General features: G+C 42.1%; 1 protein-coding gene across 2 annotated transcripts in view; it reads right to left on the bottom strand.

The window, feature by feature from the left end:
* The window catches only part of stard9 (StAR-related lipid transfer (START) domain containing 9), a 299291-nt gene that overhangs the window by 20156 nt on the left and 260524 nt on the right, over positions 1 to 18611 (bottom strand). For both annotated transcript variants that reach the window (XM_043698518.2, XM_087990203.1), the window contains one exon: positions 399 to 11627. In XM_043698518.2, coding sequence (XP_043554453.2) covers positions 399 to 11627 — 11229 coding nt within the window. The remainder of the gene's footprint in view (positions 1 to 398; positions 11628 to 18611) is intronic.

The following is an 18611-nucleotide window of genomic DNA, read 5'->3' as shown; positions in this document are numbered from 1 at the left end:
CTGGATGAGCACGTCAGACTCCCTGTGTGCTCATTCACCAATAGTGGTGCCAATAGGGGAAGAAAATGTACAAGGATTGTAAACTGCAAACTGTGTAGCTTCATGACTTCCAGCAATTCATCAAGGTCAAGGAAATAAGGAGGGGTGAAAAGGAAATGTGAAGGGGAAGGTTATTAGAAGCTGCAATGGAATAAATGAGTAAATGACAAAAGATGTAAAAGTCAAAAATCAGAAATGACAGTCTCTATGGCAACAATCACCAGCAACCTATGGCAGGAGATCACTTTTGACCAGTTGGTTCTAGGCGACATTGTATTCACATCACATCATGGATGTATCAGTTACAGAATGTGTAGCTAGGCAGTGAATGTAAATACATGATCATTCCTGACACATACCTGTCATAGAGCTTCTGCCTTATGGAAACATTTATGTCATCTGCTGATCCACACTGAAGTACTCTTAACAAAGCATCCGTTTCCCCCAGACCATAGTTCAGCTTGGCTTCAGTGAGCTCCACTGTCAGTTGGTGCTGGTTGAAATCCAGGTACATTCCTGACATGATCTCAGCACGCTCCTGGCGCAAGCTTTCAATCTCCTTCTGCCGTACACCCTGAAGCTCAGATTGGAAGTCTGCCACTTCTGTCATCCTGCCTTTGGTTTGCTTTTGCTTGGTCTGTCTGCGAGAACGAGTGACCTCGCTGATACCACTACTTGTTGACAGAGATCTATAATGAACTCCAGACCAGTTGCAGAACTTGTTATGCAAGGGTAAGTCTTCTGGGCCTCTGCAGCCAGCTGTCCTAGAACTGAACACTGGTAGTCCATTGCAGTCAGACGTGGAGAGATTCTCATTCAGAAGCATTTCTGTGTTGCATTCACTTGAAACTAAGGACTGGGCATCTTCGGTGGTAAATTCAATTGTCTTTTCACTCATAATGGATGTCCCAGACACAGAATTACAATCATTCATGGAATCATTTTGGCTTGGACTTTGATCCTGTAATGTTCTGCTCTTTCGCTCCTGCAAATCTATACCATTTTCAGAAAAAGGTATCTGCTGCACAGAAGGCGTACTGGAAGATCTATGAAATATCCTTCTCGACAGTACTGTGGTATCATCACTTTTACTAAGAGTGGGAGTACAAGAACTCAGTGCAGGATTGCGGTATGCTGGTAGAAAAGCAGAAGAATTTTCCAGTTTCCTTACTTCAGTGTTTGAGGTAGACGGCATCTGAACACTATGAAGAACCAGTTGTGAGTCACTTTCCTTTGACTGTGTTGAGTTACAAAGTGGCACTTGTCCACTGTGACCTACTGTCATTGCGTTTTTTTCCCACTGCCGACTGGGACCTGCATTGCAAGCCCTTGCTGATTCCGAGCTCTGAGATGAACTGAGTGAACTGGACTGAACTCCATCATGGGAATCAGCTGTACTCTCCCACTGAGTAGAGCTTGACAAATCATTGAAGGCGAATTTATTTTGCTCATGAAATAGAACCAAAGACACACTGTTTGTTTCTACCCTCTGTTCACTTTCTGATTCCATTTGTCTGAAGTTAATTTCGTGTTGCTGTTTTTCATTTAAACCATACCAAGAAGCAGACCTAGGCTTTCTTTTCCAATAGTCAGAATGCCACAGTCCATGTGGCTCGCCACCTTCGGTGTACTGAAATGACTTGCTGCAGGACCTCCAGCTTGCAGACCCAGCTTCAAGTGTCTGAATAGGGGATGAGGCTCGGTCCACTAGATCAGCTGGCTTTATATCAGCAAAAGCAGCTTTCTGTCTGGCTTGGAAACCTTGTGAAAAACTCTTCTTTTGTCTATCCTCCAAGACACTGGAACTATAAATTTCCAACTTTGGAAATTCTGACGCACTTTCCAAAGAGCTGACGCTTTTTATACATTGTGTAAAATCACTGAGCACTGACTCCTGTGATGCTGTTGCAACTGGTGAATCACCTGGACTGATTGAACAAACTTGTGAAGAGTTTGATACTAACTTCTGGGTGTCGAGTGAGACAGGGGTTGAGGTCCTGACAGATGACTTTCCACCTTCTGTGGAAAGAGAAGAACATTGTGATTGGTGATGTCGAGTATTGAGATCTGACACACCACTGGTCTGCTGTTGCTCCTGCAGAGTTAATGTCACATTAGCGTGTTCCTGAGACATGTTAACATCTGAACCAATCACTCTCACAATAACATTAACCTCTGGAGAGCTCAGCACTTCCTTTCTTGCATTTTCCAGGCCATCTTCCTCTGGACTGAGAGATAAGGTTTCTGTCTGAATGGCTACATCCATGGCTGTCTGAGTACAGCAGTCTGCAGTTTTGGCTATTCCTGATGCACCAGGCATTCGATTGGATGGTGAAATAATTTCATTCAGGTAGTTTGTGTTTGGATGAATGTTACCCAGCAGCTCTGTGGTGCTATGGAGAAGCTGTGAAAGATGGGCAGACAAGTTCTCAAGGTTTGACCAGGGATTTTGTGGTTTGGGTGTCTGTGGCAGAGTTTGGGTGCACATTCTCTGTTGTATGGACCTTTGCTGGGTCACTCCACCTGGTGTTTGTGTTGCTTGGTTGCAGGTGAATTCTAAAGACCCATCGGAGGCTGACTTTACAGAAGACTCTGTTGGATAGAGGAGTACAATTTCATCAACTTGTGATCCGGCATCTTCAACTTCACAGTTAGGGCGTGGAAACTGTGATGAGCAGAAGAATGAAGCAGGTATTGATTGATCACACAACCTTTGAAAGGTATCAAAGTCATTGGGGTCAGAGGATGCAGCTTCAGAAGTCTCATCTTGGAAGTCACTTACATTACTTAGCGTGTCAGATATTGCTCTTTCATTGACATAACAACTTAAATGTGAACTAAAGGGAGAAGTTTGAACATTCAATCCATTGTCAACACTGGAACATCTCATAACACTATCAGGACTACTGAGTTGTGATTGGACATTGCACACATTGCTTGTGCTTCCAAAGACACACTGTTTCCAGTTGGCTCTGTGCAGTTCATTACATTGCCACTGGTGGACATATGGATTAATATCACTGGAAGCAAAATGCATCAGATCTTTCCCTTTACAGAAGCTCATTTCTTCAGGAAGGTGCTGCTCTTCTGTAAACATTCCCGGATGAGACTCATAAGATGTTGCTGAGATCTGATGCTTATTGCTTTGCTGTTTGATCAACAGATCTCTCTTTCCTTGTTTACAAGGTGAAACTACCTCGGAATGGTCTATTGCAGACATGTTGGAATCTGTATTTAATGAAACTCTCTCTCCTACAAGGTCAGACCGAAGATTTAGTTTTTGACAAAGATTCTCATCCATATCCTTTCCTGTGTCTGCTTCCATTCGGTACACAACCTGTTCTCTGTATGTTGATACTGCAGCATCACTTGAATTGAAAGCATCAAAAGAGTTTGTGATCAGGGCCGCAGTGGGGCTGTACCCACTGGAATCCTGCACTGGTGGATCCATGTTGGATGAGGAGATGTGGACAACTGGTGCAGATTGTTTCTGTTTCAACAGTGGGGACCTCATCTCTTCATGTTTAGCACCATTTGTATTTACTGAGCCTTTGCATTTACAAATACATGATTGCGACTTGCTATTATCCCTCTGACACCGTCTGCTTCGAAGCTCTTTAAGTGAAAGGAATTCAATGTCAACTTCTTCATCTGAACTCGAAGAGTCCTTTGTTACATCTATAACTGGCTTAGATCTCATCCTTTGTGATTTCTTCTTTAGAACATTCGTCGTAGTTGTGCTGAACCTCTCACCTGAACCATCACTGACTTCAGTTACTGAAGAATGTACACAACAATTACTGCGAGGAGAGTCTGAAAGTGTCAAGAGATCTGTGGCGTGGCATATTCGATTCATTTCTGTACATTTGTTGCTTGCATGCGACTGAGGACCTGATTTTCCAATTTGTTTACATCGGACTGAACCCTCACCCTGTTCTATTTGGATAACTGACAGATCAATACTTTCTTGAAAGAAATGTTTGTCGTATGTTTCAGCAACGTCAGGAGTTACACCAGCACCATTCAGATCTTTTGTTTGCAGTTTGGCCTCAAAACTAAGTTTATGTTCAGGGGTTAACTGATTCTGAGTCTGCTGTAATTCTGTTAATTGCTGTTTCTGATAGACAGATGTGCAGAAGTTTGTGTGGCTGTCACTGCGGTGCACTTCTGATTTACATTCTGATGTAGCAGGCTCAGCCACTCTCTGAATCCTGGTTTGAACACTGGGTTTGTTACTGCACTCTGGTGGGTGTTGAGGTATGAAGTCAACTTTGGTGGCAGAGTGGGACTTTTTCTCCTGTTTTACATGGGTGGAGACTTCATGATTTTTATTGGCACCTCCACTGCAAAGCTGTTCTTGCTTAGAAGCACTCCGTATACCTTGCAGCTGTAAGTGTGCTTCTTCATACCTTTCACTACCATTTACCTCCTTCTGCACTGACTTCTTATTGGCCGAGTCAGGTATATTTTTGTCTTTGCCGTTCTGAGGACACCCAGCTGTTTCAGCTGTCTTACTATAAGATGCAGCAGATTTTTCTACCAGCTTTGAAGGTTGTTCTGATATTGCTACAAGCAAATTTAATGAATCCTCAGTTAGCTCTGAAGTAAGATCCCCATCAGTCAAGCTCACTGAAGAATCCTCCCCTTGCTTTCTGCAATCCAAGGTGATAGGTTTCTGGTGCCTAAATGATTCAGTGAAGCTCTGTGGTGTGAATGTGTGTAACTGGTCAGTATTTGAGAAATGGTCATCCTGGCACTTAACTCCTGTCGCTAAGAGAGAAGGATCTGTCAAGCTGGGAGTGCTCGAAGATTGCTCTTGGATAGAATGCTGACGCCTTTTTGAATGAGAATAGTTTTGGTCCATTTCTGATGCAGGGGGCTTTGTTAACAGCTCAGAATCCAATGCACTTTCCAGGGAATTTAGCCCAGTTGTTGGAGGCATGATGGGCTTTCCATCACCGGCTTGTGTCTGAATTTCAATTGGTTTTTGCTTGTGAAGACACAACCTCTGTTCATTTGAGACCTTCTTTTCTTCTGGTTTCACCAAGACAGATATGGATGATGTGCACCTCTTTGTATTTGCTTCCTCATGCTGATTCTCAAGTGAACCTTTCAGCGATACTTCCAGTTTCCCACATCCAACCTGACTTTCACGTGACTCGAGCTGAGAAATTTTAATAGCTTCACTTTGGCTTTCGACATGAAAGCCTGACAAAGCTGTACTGCGTGTGTTTGGATTGTGTAAAAGTTGATGGACTTTAAAAGCATCCTGCTTTTGAAAGGAGTCCTTGGCATCTACAATGCCCGAGCTTGGCACAATTAGACCAGAATAAACTACACTCTCACAAGTTTCCTGCTTCCGATGGTTGACAGCCTCAGCACCAGCCTTCACCAAATGGTGCAGTACAAACCTGGCCTGGTCTGAATGGTCTGCTTGCTCATCAATCTGGAAATCACTCACATTAGAAATAGCCGGTGCATCAAGTTGGTACCACATTACATGTCTACCTATCACCTCCTTTAACACTATACCCTGACTTGGCAATATGGTCCCTGCTCCTGAACATTCATCCTTCCTGGAGAAAGTGCTGTCAGTTTGACATCCACTTGCACCAGCGTTTTCTCCACTGATTTCCTCAAAATTGTCTTTACCGATGAAACAGGACTGAGCGGACTCCACAACCTCGCTCATATCTTGCTGTACAACAGAGTTCCCCCTTGGTTGTGGGATGTCTGTGTCTGGGATGGTTCCTATCGGCTTTGGAGTGGAGATCGGCTCTTCATATAATTTACCTTGTCCACTGTTCTGCTGTAAAGGAGTGGCCTTCGAACAGGTGGCTCTGTCAGTCATGGCTATACTTTTAGCTAACTGCTGCTGTGTAATATGCTTACAAAACAATTCACTGTCCAGTCTCCTCAAATGTAAATTCTCATCAGCTGTAGAACCAGCCTTACTCGAGGTCAAACGAAGTTCTACAGAATCAACCACACAGTTGTTCTCTGGTGGCATTGGCAATGCTTTGAAATGCACAGCTGCATGCTTCCCTAATTCTGCTTGCACACATTCTGGAGTTGTCTGCAATTGCTGACTGGTGAATGAATGCCCATCAATATCACACAGTGACGCTGCCGAACAGACCTCACTCCCTTCAGAAACCATTTCAAACAAATCAATCTCTTGAAGTGTCTCACAGTCTGAGTTTTCAATTACAGGCAGTGCTTTCTCTTGAGAGAGACTTTGTTCTTCTTTGTTAAAGCTATTCATGCAACTTGCTGCTGACTTTATACTTCTGAAAATATCTGCAGAGTCCTGCTCCTTTATTTCACAATCAACTTCCCCCATTGCCGAAGTAATGACAACGTCCTGTGGCATATCTTGGGAATATCTGCCTGGGAGGGTTTGTCTAATTTCAGTTCCATGTGCCATACATGTAGCAAATCGAAAGCTTTGATCATTGGAAGAGCAAGTTCTATTAGTTACAAGAGACGTTTTGGTGGAGACTAGATGTTCAGTTTTGTTTCTGCTGAAGCTTAACACATTTTCTTCACATATAATATGCTGCTCATTTCTGGTTGCAGATTCTTTTGAATTTGAGCCCATCGGGTTATCATTTTTAGCAAATGTTGGAGGTGACAATGGGTGCAGACAGTGTTGCTGGGAACTGTTATCAGTTCGCGAGTATGGTATTGATCTGTCCACAAGCTGGCAGGCAGATGGTTTGGTTTCTTGATCGTCATTGTGAATAAACAAAGCACTTCCATTTTGTTCAGCTGTAGTTTTGGTTTCCATAGAGATTTTACTTTCTGTTAAACTTTTGACAGGTTCGCTGTTTTTAGGCATTCTCTCTGCAGTTTCAGGTTTAGACATACTTGAGGGTTCATTGTTCTCACATTTACCTAGAGTGCAGTCAACCACTGTGAAGGGCAACTGATTACCCACAGTGACTGCTCCATAACTTATGCCCGCTGCATTCCCACCATTAGCCCTGTCTTCAAATTCAACAACTACATTCTTCTCTTGAATCAAGTCCATGGCATCTCCTTCTTCATTAGATTCAAGAATTATTCTGCTCACATCTTGAACATTATCAGTCAACATTTCATTCCCCTTAGCTGGATGCATTAGTAGATCAGTTTTCATTTGAAGTTCACAATCATACTTTGATTCTATTTGGTTTGAGGATGTTTCAATATAGCTCTTGCTTTCTATCCCAATATTCTGAGCTGCCATAGCATTCTCTTGCTGAGCTGGTCTTACTGCTTTTCTTGTATGACCAGCACCATAAGAAGCATTGATCTCACTATGAAAAGCTAGACTTGATGTGGCCATTGAGTTACAAGCTTCTGTAACTCTGCAAGACCAATCACACAACTGAGATCTCTCCTTTGATGTTTGACCTAATACATCTTCATTTTCTGTAACACATTGGGTCACACAGGTTTGTTCTGAGCTATATTTTGAAGAGTTGAAGCTCCCAGATGGCCTGTCTTCTTTTATTTCTGTTGCCTTTTGCGATGCTCTTACTTCATCACTGTCACTCTCATTCAATTGTTCAAGATCCTCACTACAAAAGAACAATACTTCATTAGGTTCTTTTCCAATTTTAGCTATACATTCACCTCTGTTTTTATGTAATCTGAAATGTTCACAGGCTTTGGAGTCATTTATTAAGTCCACACTGGTCGTTCTGGCACTACCATTTATTTTTGCCACACTGGACCTTCTCGTTATCAGAGATGTCTTTTGAAAATAATGGTCAGTTGTTCCAGAATTGCTGCCAAATCTCTCTGCTGCACCATTCACTGGACTGTTACCCTTGGAGTTACCTTGTTCTTGACAGTCAGATGCCACTCCATCCCTCTGAATGGGCTCTGTACAAATAACTCTGGTCTGACCATCATCAGCATCCCCAAAGAGCACTTCTCCTCCTCCACCACAGGCAATTGTCTGAACATCTATGAAAGTTCCTACTGAATAAACCTGCTTTTCAACAGGGACTTCACAATCTCTAGGTTCGCCCAGAAATCCAGCATCTGTCATCATTACTGAGTCTTCAGTCAAATCTGATGGAAGGCTGACACCAAAGTAACATAGATTGCTTTGAACTGCACCATTCACCATGTTATCTTTGTTCAGTTTTGCTTCATTGACATTGTCGATTCCAATTTCTTCATAATCTAAGAAATTTGTGGCAGAAACACTTCTATATCTTTTTTCTCTTACGTTGCTTTCTTTAATAAATTGGACTGTTTGTAAGTCAGTGGCCACATCATTCTGGTTGACATCTCTTTTTTTATGGTCATGCACAGATTGGTTAACTTCAGCTTTTGATCCGCTCCTATTTCGCTGAGTATTGATCGATTCCAGTTGGTACGTCATGCTTTCATTTATAGGGACTCTCTCCGTGTTGGGACCATGTGATATTTCTGATTCTTCTTTAATTAGCATGTTAATATTTTCAGGTTCTTGGATAAAAGGCTGATGCAGGTGATCCCTTGAAAGAGACTCAGCAGGAATGTTGTGTTTCTTTGGAAGTGTACAATAGGCACTATTCAACTTTGTCAGAATATTGCAATCTAGATTAAATCTGTCACAAAGCCTGCTCCCAACATTTGTTTGCGGTTCTTCTGTATTAAAATTGGGAACACTTTGCTCACATGTAGGTGAAGTTAATCCAGTGGTTTCTTCTGAAAGTATATTCTCACACTGCTGATCCTGTGAGTCACCATTACATGGGTTGCCTGTACAGTGCAAGCAGTCTTCAACATCAGGATTGCATGAAATCTTGGTCGCCTCTTTGTCATTACCTTTGTTTCTTAATAAAAATTCTTCCTTTTTGTTTGACACAACATTACTCACAACACTTTGTTGCTGTGAAATGAAACCTCTGTTTATCATCTGGAGTTTTTCAGAACAAACAGTCTCCTCCTCATTGAAACGTTCATCATCAGTTGTCCTGAGTTCACTGATCTTGCCTTCAGAATCCTCTGGGTTGGCTGCAGCCTGTAACAGAGCTTCTGCTGAAATATATCCTCCATCGTTCCTCAACAGATCTCTATGGTTCTTTGGTTTCTGGACAGCAATATTTCTTACTGAACTGGCCAATAGATCACAACTGTCTTTTCCTTTGGTCACAGTACATTTTGTATCTAGACTTCCCTGCATTATAAAAGATTTTGCAGTTTGCCTGACTCTTTCAAGGGCTAAATTTGATTGTGCCGTTTGACTATGTCCATCTTTCATTAAAGCTGAGAGAACACTGTCTGAATCTTTATGTTGTATTGCACTAAATTCCAAGAAAGGTTTGGTCTCATTCTGCATTAAGGAGTTTCCCAGAATTATGCTATCAGTGAGCAAGCTAGTATCTACTTTGCCATTCTTTTGTATGTATCCAAATTCCACACTGGGGTCCAGAACCTGTTCCAATGGCCCATACGCCAGTCCATAAGGTCCATTGGAGTTAGAAATAGTTGGAGGGCAAGAAAAATCGGATAAGGTTTGGGATCCTGATTGTAGTGTGGATTGTTCAGTGCCAGAAATGACTAAACTCTCAAAGCCGGATGAGAAATTGGTTGTGTTCACTTTTGAAGCACTGCCCCTCACATCACACCTTCTGTGGCAAGTTTCGTCATCGAACAGATTGCCCTGAGACTGTGTGCGCATTGCTTCTGTTTCTGTGATTTGTTGTTCTCTGTGTGCTACCTCCATTTCTGAGCTAACATTCTGCCTGGAAGCAACCACATCTGTACCAGCTGACCTAAGTTTCAAACAAGAGTCAGTCACAAAAGACTCCACAAGTTCTTTAGATTGTATTAATAATGGATACTGCTGTGTAGTAAAGACTTGATCTGGCACATTACTATCTTGTGTCTTCCTTGCCAATACATGCATAGTTTCTATTTTCGAATTTCCAACCATTTCAGTAACATGAACCTTAGGATGTTCAGTACAACTTGGATCTGATGTTGTTACTCTATCAGTTCTAAATGTACTGATGAGATGCTCCTTTTCTTGATCTAGTGAGTTGTCTTTGTCTTCAGTACATGGTGCATTGTCCTCTCGGAGATTAACAAATGGAAAATTACAGGTTCCATCATACTGCTGGCAGTCATGTGGTGGACCAAAGTTAAGCACCGGGAGAATCCAAATTCTTTCTGGTCTTTCAGTTGGATCATCCTCCACATCCTGCTCTCGCGAAATTTCCGAAACACAAGTGTCACAGGCTGAATCTACCTTTAAGTTACTCCCGTGACTGGATTCACAAGACGACCAACCATCTGTCACGATCACAGAGTCCGTATCATTTCTATTTGGCTCCAGATTTCCCAGTCGCGTATTTTTATCCATGCCTGTAGTTTTTAGTTCTGTGTTACTGCTCAAATAAAAATTCAGCCTTTTTAATCTCACAGCTCCCATTCCCTGGTTTTTATCAAGTTGTGCTTCAGAAGCCTGGTGGGCTTTAGTTTCATCACCTTCAGTCCAAGGTAGATTCCAATACATTTCAGCTGGCATTTCATCTGATGCAGTTGATTCAGCTGAATCCATTCTGAAAATGTCACTTTGCCCTTTCACATCAGCTAAGCTGTTCAGAGAAATACTTCTCCCTCTGTTTGCAAGGTTGAAACTTGTTACTTTATTGTACAACACACTAACATTCATCATGCCAGCAGCTAGTTTTGTGTCCGTGTCCACCAACGAATCTTGGGACATCTGACTGTCATCACTTCCACTACAATCGTCATGCCATTCACCTTGGTGAGCCTCCAACTCTTCATCCAGTAACTGCTCTTTTAATGCGGTTGCATAAGCAGAAGACAGAGAATCTACAGAGTACACACTTTCACCATCTGACGTTTCCTCTGTGCCTGACCAGTCCCTTAGTGAATCACGAGCAGCCGTGGTAATGCCAGCAGTCAATATTTTGTCACTGTGCCACTTCCTTGTCTTGTCAGGATGAGGCACTGGTTCCCAAAGATTGACCAGTGAAGAAGCTTCCTTGGTGGGATGCTGACACTGGCTCAGGGAAGACATCCTCATGGCACACTCCTTGCAGACTCTTTTAGCTCTGCTCAATTGTCCACATGGTGGCTTTTTACAAACTCTGGACATATCGCCAACATCCATGAACGTACGCTTCCATGAAAAGTCCTGCCTCATGTCTTCATTAGTTACTTTAAGTAGCTTGTCGCTGTTAGTTTCAACATCCACCAAATCTGGTCCAAGTATCCTTGTCTCAGACAGCATGCAGCCTGATGAATGTTTATTTTCAGGAACTTTACTGCTGAGTTGTTGGACTTCTGGGTGTAGGTCATTCATGTTATCCTTTTGTGTGTGCTCTTTATCAGTGAAGTTACTGCTTTCATTTGGTTCTGTTATGGCTTCAGGCTTGGAGACTTTCTCATGCCCAACTGCCTTTCGTTTCTTGTGAATTTGGCCCCAGGCAGGTGAAACAGTCTCACTCCCTTGCTGCCTTGTGATGGACAAACCCTCTTTTGGAGGTGAACCCACTGAGTGAGACTCCTGTGTTGAACTGTGCCACTTCTTTGTTTGAGGTGACGTAGCCAAGTTCTTTCTCTTCAGGAAATCACTGAAAGAACAACATTAGAAACCTTAAATGTAATTACATCATTGGAAAGTCTGATTCAAAAATTACAGTCAATTTCTATGTCATTTCTAATTACTTTTGTGACTCAGTTTATTCAGTTTTTAATACATGTTCCGAGATCTGGTTATCTCAAAACTGCATCCCACATTGCTGATGGTGTTAGTAGTGGTTCAATGTGTTCTTTTGAGTCAGAAACTTGTGGGTTCAAGTCTCACTCCTCAGACCAGAGTGCACATTTCAGGGGCAGTACTAAAGGAATGCTGCACTTAGATGTGGTTTTAAATGAAACTTTCAACCAAAGCTCTCATCTGTCCTTCGAGTGAACACAAAAGATCTTCCAGCATACTTTCAGGAGCACGAGAGCTTTTAATATTTGTCCCTCAGCCAACAATTTAAAAGGAATAATCTGGTATTGAACTCTTTGATACTCATGAGAAATTGCTTTATGCAAATTGGTTACCGTCTTCCTTCCTACACTACAACAGTGACACAATTCAAAGCACTTCACTAGATGTCATGTTCTTAGGGATGTCCCAAGATTGTGAAAATGATATGAAATACGAGACTGCCTGACATTAAATAGTTAAAAAAAATCACACAACACTAGGCTATAGTCCAACAGGTTTAATTGGAAGCACACTAGCCTTCGGAGCACCGCTCCTTCCAGGTGATAGTGCAGGACACAATTCTAAGGCACAGAATTTATAGCAAATATTTACAGTGTGATATAACTGAAATTATACATTGAAAAATGCCTTGATTGTCTGTTGAGTCTTTCATCTGTTCGAATACCATGATAATTTCATTTCTTTCATGTGCAAATCACAAAACCTTTTTTTAAAAGTTGCATTCTCACGTTAGCTGTAACAATGGGCATTAGCGAGACAATATGTTGAAGGTGTTAGCCCCCTGTGTTCTATGTCTATGCCATGATATTTAGATTGATTCTAATCTAAAAAGTGAGATAACAGAATTATGGGCAATGGGACCCTGTGTGAGAATCTCTCCGGCTATGTTGAAGGCATCTTGAAATCTATTGTGCAGGGGATCCCCAGCCTCTGTCGCAACACTACGGATTTCTTACAGAAACTCAGCACCCACGGAGCAGTCGAACCGGGAACATCCCTTGTCACAATGGATGTTTCAGCACTCTACACCAGTATTCCTCACAATGACGGCATCATGGCAACAGCCTCAGTACTCAAATCAACAACTGCCAATCTCCAAGCACTATCCTACAACTCATCCGCTTTATCCTCAATCACAACATCTTCACCTCTGACAACCAGTTCTTCATCCAGCCACATGGAACAGCCATGGGAACCAAATTTGCACGCCAATGTGCCAATATTTTCATGCACAGGTTCGAACAAGACTTCTTCTCTATGAAGGATCTCCAACCAACATTATACACCAGGTACACTGACGACATTTCCTTCCTCTGGACCCATGGCGAGGAGTCACTGATAAAACTACACAGTGACATCAACAAGTTTCATCCCACCACCAAACTCCCCATGGACTATTCTCTACCATCTGTCTCATTCTTGGACACATGCATGTCTATCAAGGATGGACACCTCTCCACCTCACTCTACCGCAAACCCACAGACAACCTCACAATGCTACACTTCTCCAGCTTCCACCCAAAACATATTAAAACAGCCATCCCCTATGGACAAGCCCTACGCATACACCGGATCTGCTCAGATGAGAAGGAACGGGACGGGCACCTGGAAGTACTCAGGGATGCCCTCACAAGAACAGGGTACGATGCCCAACTCATCGACCGCCAGTTCCGATGTGCCACAGCAAGGAACCGTAATGACCTCCTCAGGAGACAGGCATGTGCTGCAACTGACAGGGTACCCTTCGTTGTTCAGTACTTCCCAGGAGCTGAAAAACTACACCATGTTCTTCGTGACCTGCAACACCTTATCAATGAGGATGAGCACCTCGCCAAAACCTTCCCCACACCTCCACTGCTCGCATTTAAACAACCACCATACCTCAAACAGATCATTGTTCATAGCGAGCTGCCCGGCTCTCAGGATAACTCCATATAACCCTGTCACGGTGAACGCTGCAAGACACGGATACCACCATTACATATAGGGACACCTCCCACCTTGTACATGGCAGGTACTCATGTGACTCAGCCAACGTTGTCTATCTTATACGTCGCAGGCAAGGATGCCTTGAGGCATGGTACATTGGGGAAACCGAGCAAAGTCTACAACAACGGATGATTAGGCACCGCGCAATAATCAACAGACAGGAGTGTTCCCTTCCAGTTGGGAAACACTTCAGCAGTCCAGGATATTCGACCTCGGACCTTCGGGTGACCATCCTCCAAGGTGGATTTCGGGACAGGAAGCAGCAAAAAGTGGCCGAGCAGAGGCTGATAGTTAAGTTTGGTACCTATAGGGAGGGCCTCAACTGGGACCTTGGGTTCATGTCACACTACAGGTGACCACTATTGCACTATACACACATACACAGACACTCCCACACACACACTCCTATACACACACATATACACAGACACACACACACCCTCTCACACCCACACAGGCATCCTCTCAGAGACTTAGACCACTCTACACTCATGTACACACATATACACTCCCACACTCTCACATGCAGCCCCTCACAGACTTAAGATACTCTACACTCATTACACACACACACATACACCCACATCTCCCAACCCAGACGGACACACAGACAGACAAAGACAAAGACCCACATGCACGCACATATTTTGTGGGGTGAATTTGTACTTGCAGAGTTACATTGTACTTTGCTCAAAAACTGCATGAATTCATGTAAAACTCTGTTATCTCACTTTTTAGATGACAGAGAACACAGGGGGCTCACACCTTCAACATATTGTCTTGCTCACGCCCATTGTTACAGCTAACCTGAGAATGCAACTTTTAAAAAAAGGTTTTGTGATTTACACATGAAAGAAGTGAAACTATCATGGTATTCGAACAGATGAAAGACTCAACAGACAATCAAGGTATTTTTCAATGTATAATTTCAGTTACATCACACTGTAAACTTTTGCTATAAATTCTGTGCCTTAGAATGGTGTCCAATTAAACCTGTTGGACTATAACCTGGTGTTGTGTGACTTTTAACTTTGTACACCCCAGTCCAACACCGGCATCTCCAAATCATGACATTAAATAAGTTTCTTTTAATCTAGTAACAGATTAATTTAATAACTTGTGACCCAGTTATCATGCAGTTATTGTCTGATAATTTTTAGAAAGAAAATTATTAAGGTTACCACTTCTGTTTGAATAACAGTTAATCTGGCTGCAACTGGGTAAGTAACTAAAAGACAGCTCCTCCAAATCACCTACCCTTTACAGCAACAAGCTTTGTGTGGATTATGGATAAAGAAGTTCGAGGTTCTTGAAATACCAAGAGTTTGCAAACAATGAAAGTGTTAAAAAATTCAAGCTTCAGCAAAGAACATCAGTTGGGAGGAAGAATTTCAAAGTGACTCAACATAATTAACTTTGTTGCTTTGCGAAATCCTTCTGCATAAAGAAACTGAGGCTACGAATGGCCAGAGCCCAGAACTCCACGGCAGCAGCTATGAGGATCATCCTCAGAAAAAGAGTTTTGACCAAGGGAAGACAAAGAGAACAAACATACAAAAAATCCAAAGTCAAGCGATGGGAAATGCAGAAACCACAGATCTAGTAAAGATGCTTTTTTGCACATTTTCCCAGAAGTAATCTTGGTTGGTACTTTTTGAATCATGATCTACAATTTCTTGGTTAAAAATCACACAACACCAGGTTATAGTCCAACAGGTTTAATTGGAAGCAGACTAGCTTTCGGAGCAACGCTCCTTCATCAGGCAATCACCGAATCTCCGAATCATGACTACAATTTCTTGTTAAAAGCATTCTCCCTTTTTATCTAATGACTTGTAATAAACTAATCTTTAGCCAATTTAAACAATGGCTAGTCTGCTGTAACACTATTGCAAATTAAAAGAGGTGACATGAGCTCAGTTAATCTAGAGTTCACTGACCAGGAGATGGACATACAGGTCGTTCTACTATAAGACGCATTTCGTTATGCAAATTTGCTGGAATGCGATTGATGCATTGGGGATATTGTTTCTAAAGTGCAAACTTTTAAAACGCGTGTTAGCTGTAACGTAATTACACCGCCAACACTTCAAGCACTCTTTCTAATGCGTGATTTTTCTATAATGCAGGGTTGCACAAGAACGCAATCATTGCATTACAGAAGAAATACATCTTGAGCTACTGAAAATGGATTAAACAATTTAGAAAATACTGGCCGCAGTCAGTTCTGGACACCACACATTACGAGGTAAAGGCGTTAGAGAGTGTTAAAAGAATTCACAAAAACACTCTTAGGAATGAGGAACTTCAGTTAGCCAGATAGATGGGAAAAGTTCAGATTGTGCTACTTACAAAAAAGAAGGTTGAGACAAAATTTGATAGGAGTGTTCAAAATCATGACCAGTTTGGACAAAATAGAGAGGCTAAAGCTATTTACATTACTAGCTCTATTCGAGAATTAGAGCATACAGATTTAAGATAAATTACAACATTTTTGAAAGTTCTTTAGATATAGGAGTTGTTCCTCTGGACTAGAAAATTGTACTAGTCACTCTGCTTTTGAAGAGGAGAACCAGGAAATTACAGACTAATTAGCCTATCATCAAGGATGAGTTAACCCCCGAACCCCTGGATATTTTTCAGTTCGTCAGAGAGGGCCAGGATGGCTTTAGATGGGAACTTGTGTCGGACAAACCTTGGATGTTTTGAAGTGGTGCCTAAGGTAATGGAGAGAAAAATGTCTATGCTTGATGTTTATGTGGTCTTCCACAATGCATTTGATAAAGTCCCAGTTAAGAGACTTAACTATTGTAGAAGCCCACAGAACGGAGGGCAAATTACCGACATGGATGGGAAACTGGTTGAGTGGTAGACAACAGAAAGTAGGGCTAACGTATAGATACTCAAATTAGCAGGAATGTGACGAGTGATTTCCCACAAGGATCTGCGTTAGTACCTCAATTATTCACCTCACTATTAATAACTTGGATAATAGCATAGAAAGAGAGATATTCAAATTCGCTGATGACATCAAGTTAGTTAACATTTCAGATGGTGTAAAATTACAATTTAATAGGATAAAATTACAAAGGGGTATTGACAGACTGGGTGAATCGTCAAAACTGTGGCGTATGTAGTTCAACGTAAGCAAGTGTGAGATTCTAGACCAAAAAATGGGTAGATCAGGATACTTTCTAGATGGCATGCAATTAAATATAGTGGACGTCCAAAGAAACTTGAGGGGTCAGCCGCATAAATTTTTAAAATGCCACACACAGGTGCAGAAAATAATAAAGGCGGCTAATGGAATGCTGGCTTTCATATCCAGAAGACTGCAGTTCAAGGACACAGAGGTTATGCTGCAGTTATACAAAACCCTGGTTAGACCCCACTGGAGTACTGAGAACTGATCGGACATTACACCTTCGGAAGGTGTACAACATAGGTGTACAAGAGTGCTACCTGGACTTTGGGTTATGCGGAGAAATAATAAACACTGGCCTCTTTCTCTCTAGAATTTAGAAGGTTAAGGGGTGATATGAACCAAGTCTTCAAGATATTAACAGGAAAGGGCAGGGTAGATGAAGAAATTTCCACTGGCTGGAGATTCTAAAACAAGTGAGCACAATCTGCGAATTCGAGGCCAGACCACTCAGGACAGATGTTAGGAACCATTTTTGCACACAAAGTGTGGTCGAGGTTTGGAACTCTGTTCTGCAAATGACAGTTGATGCTGGATCAGTTGTTAATTTTAAACTTAAGATAAATAAATTTTTGTGAAACAAGTGCGTTAGCGGACATGGGCCAAAGGCAGGTGGCAAGACCACAGATCGGTCATGATCTCCGTGTATGGTCATGATCTCCGTGTATGGTCATGATCTCCGTGTATGGTCATGATCTACCGTGTATGGTCATGATCTCCGTGTATGGTCATGATCTACCGTGTATGGTCATGATCTCCGTGTATGGTCATGATCTCCGTGTATGGTCATGATCTCCGTGTATGGTCATGATCTACCGTGTATGGTCATGATCTCCGTGTATGGTCATGATCTCCGTGTATGGTCATGATCTCCGTGTATGGTCATGATCTCCGTGTATGGTCATGATCTCCGTGTATGGTCATGATCTCCGTGTATGGTCATGATCTCCGTGTATGGTCATGATCTCAGTAAGCCTCAGCACAGACTTGAAGGTCTGAATTGCCTATTGCAGTTCCTATGATTTGGTGACATGAGAGAAAAATCATTTTCATGCCCTGAGTAGTTAGGATCTGGATTGTGCCGGGTGATAGTTTAATGAAGGCAGGTTCAATTAAGGCTTCCAAGAAAGAATTGTATTATTATCTGAATGGGAAGAACGTGCAGGACCATGGGCAGAAGGAGAGTACAGTCGGTAAATTACTGTTTCAGCAAGCCAACACAGACACGACAGGCTGAATGGCCTCCTGCATCTTAACTATTCTATACATCTGTAACCAAACCACGTGTGTCAAGTTTCCAGAACCAAATATAAAATTCAAAGTCATCTCCTGTTGCTTAGCATCAACTCAACCTTACTTATAATTTCCTGGAGATGGTAGGAAACATTTTCCGAGCACTCCTCACGTCAACAATCCCAAATGATCTTGAATACCTCATTAAGAATATCTCAATCTTTTGGTTCAAACAATTGGCTTTTTCTCCCTTCTCTGTCTTTCAGATTTCTTTTTTGAAGACATCCTATTCAACTACCACACATGAAGTATGCTTTCCCTTCACTCAGCACTTTCATTAAATAACCTAAAGATTAGAGCCAGACTTTCATAAAATGAAATCAGCAAGCACATCGTCATGCAAAGGGCAGCCTG

This window comes from Chiloscyllium plagiosum, unplaced genomic scaffold (assembly GCF_037043375.1).
Source record: "Chiloscyllium plagiosum isolate Xiang-an unplaced genomic scaffold, Cpla_swu_hap1 HiC_scaffold_8, whole genome shotgun sequence".
Taxonomy (NCBI): Eukaryota; Metazoa; Chordata; class Chondrichthyes; order Orectolobiformes; family Hemiscylliidae; genus Chiloscyllium; species Chiloscyllium plagiosum.
Note: the sequence above shows the minus strand (reverse complement) of the source record. Positions and strands in the feature narration are given on the sequence as shown.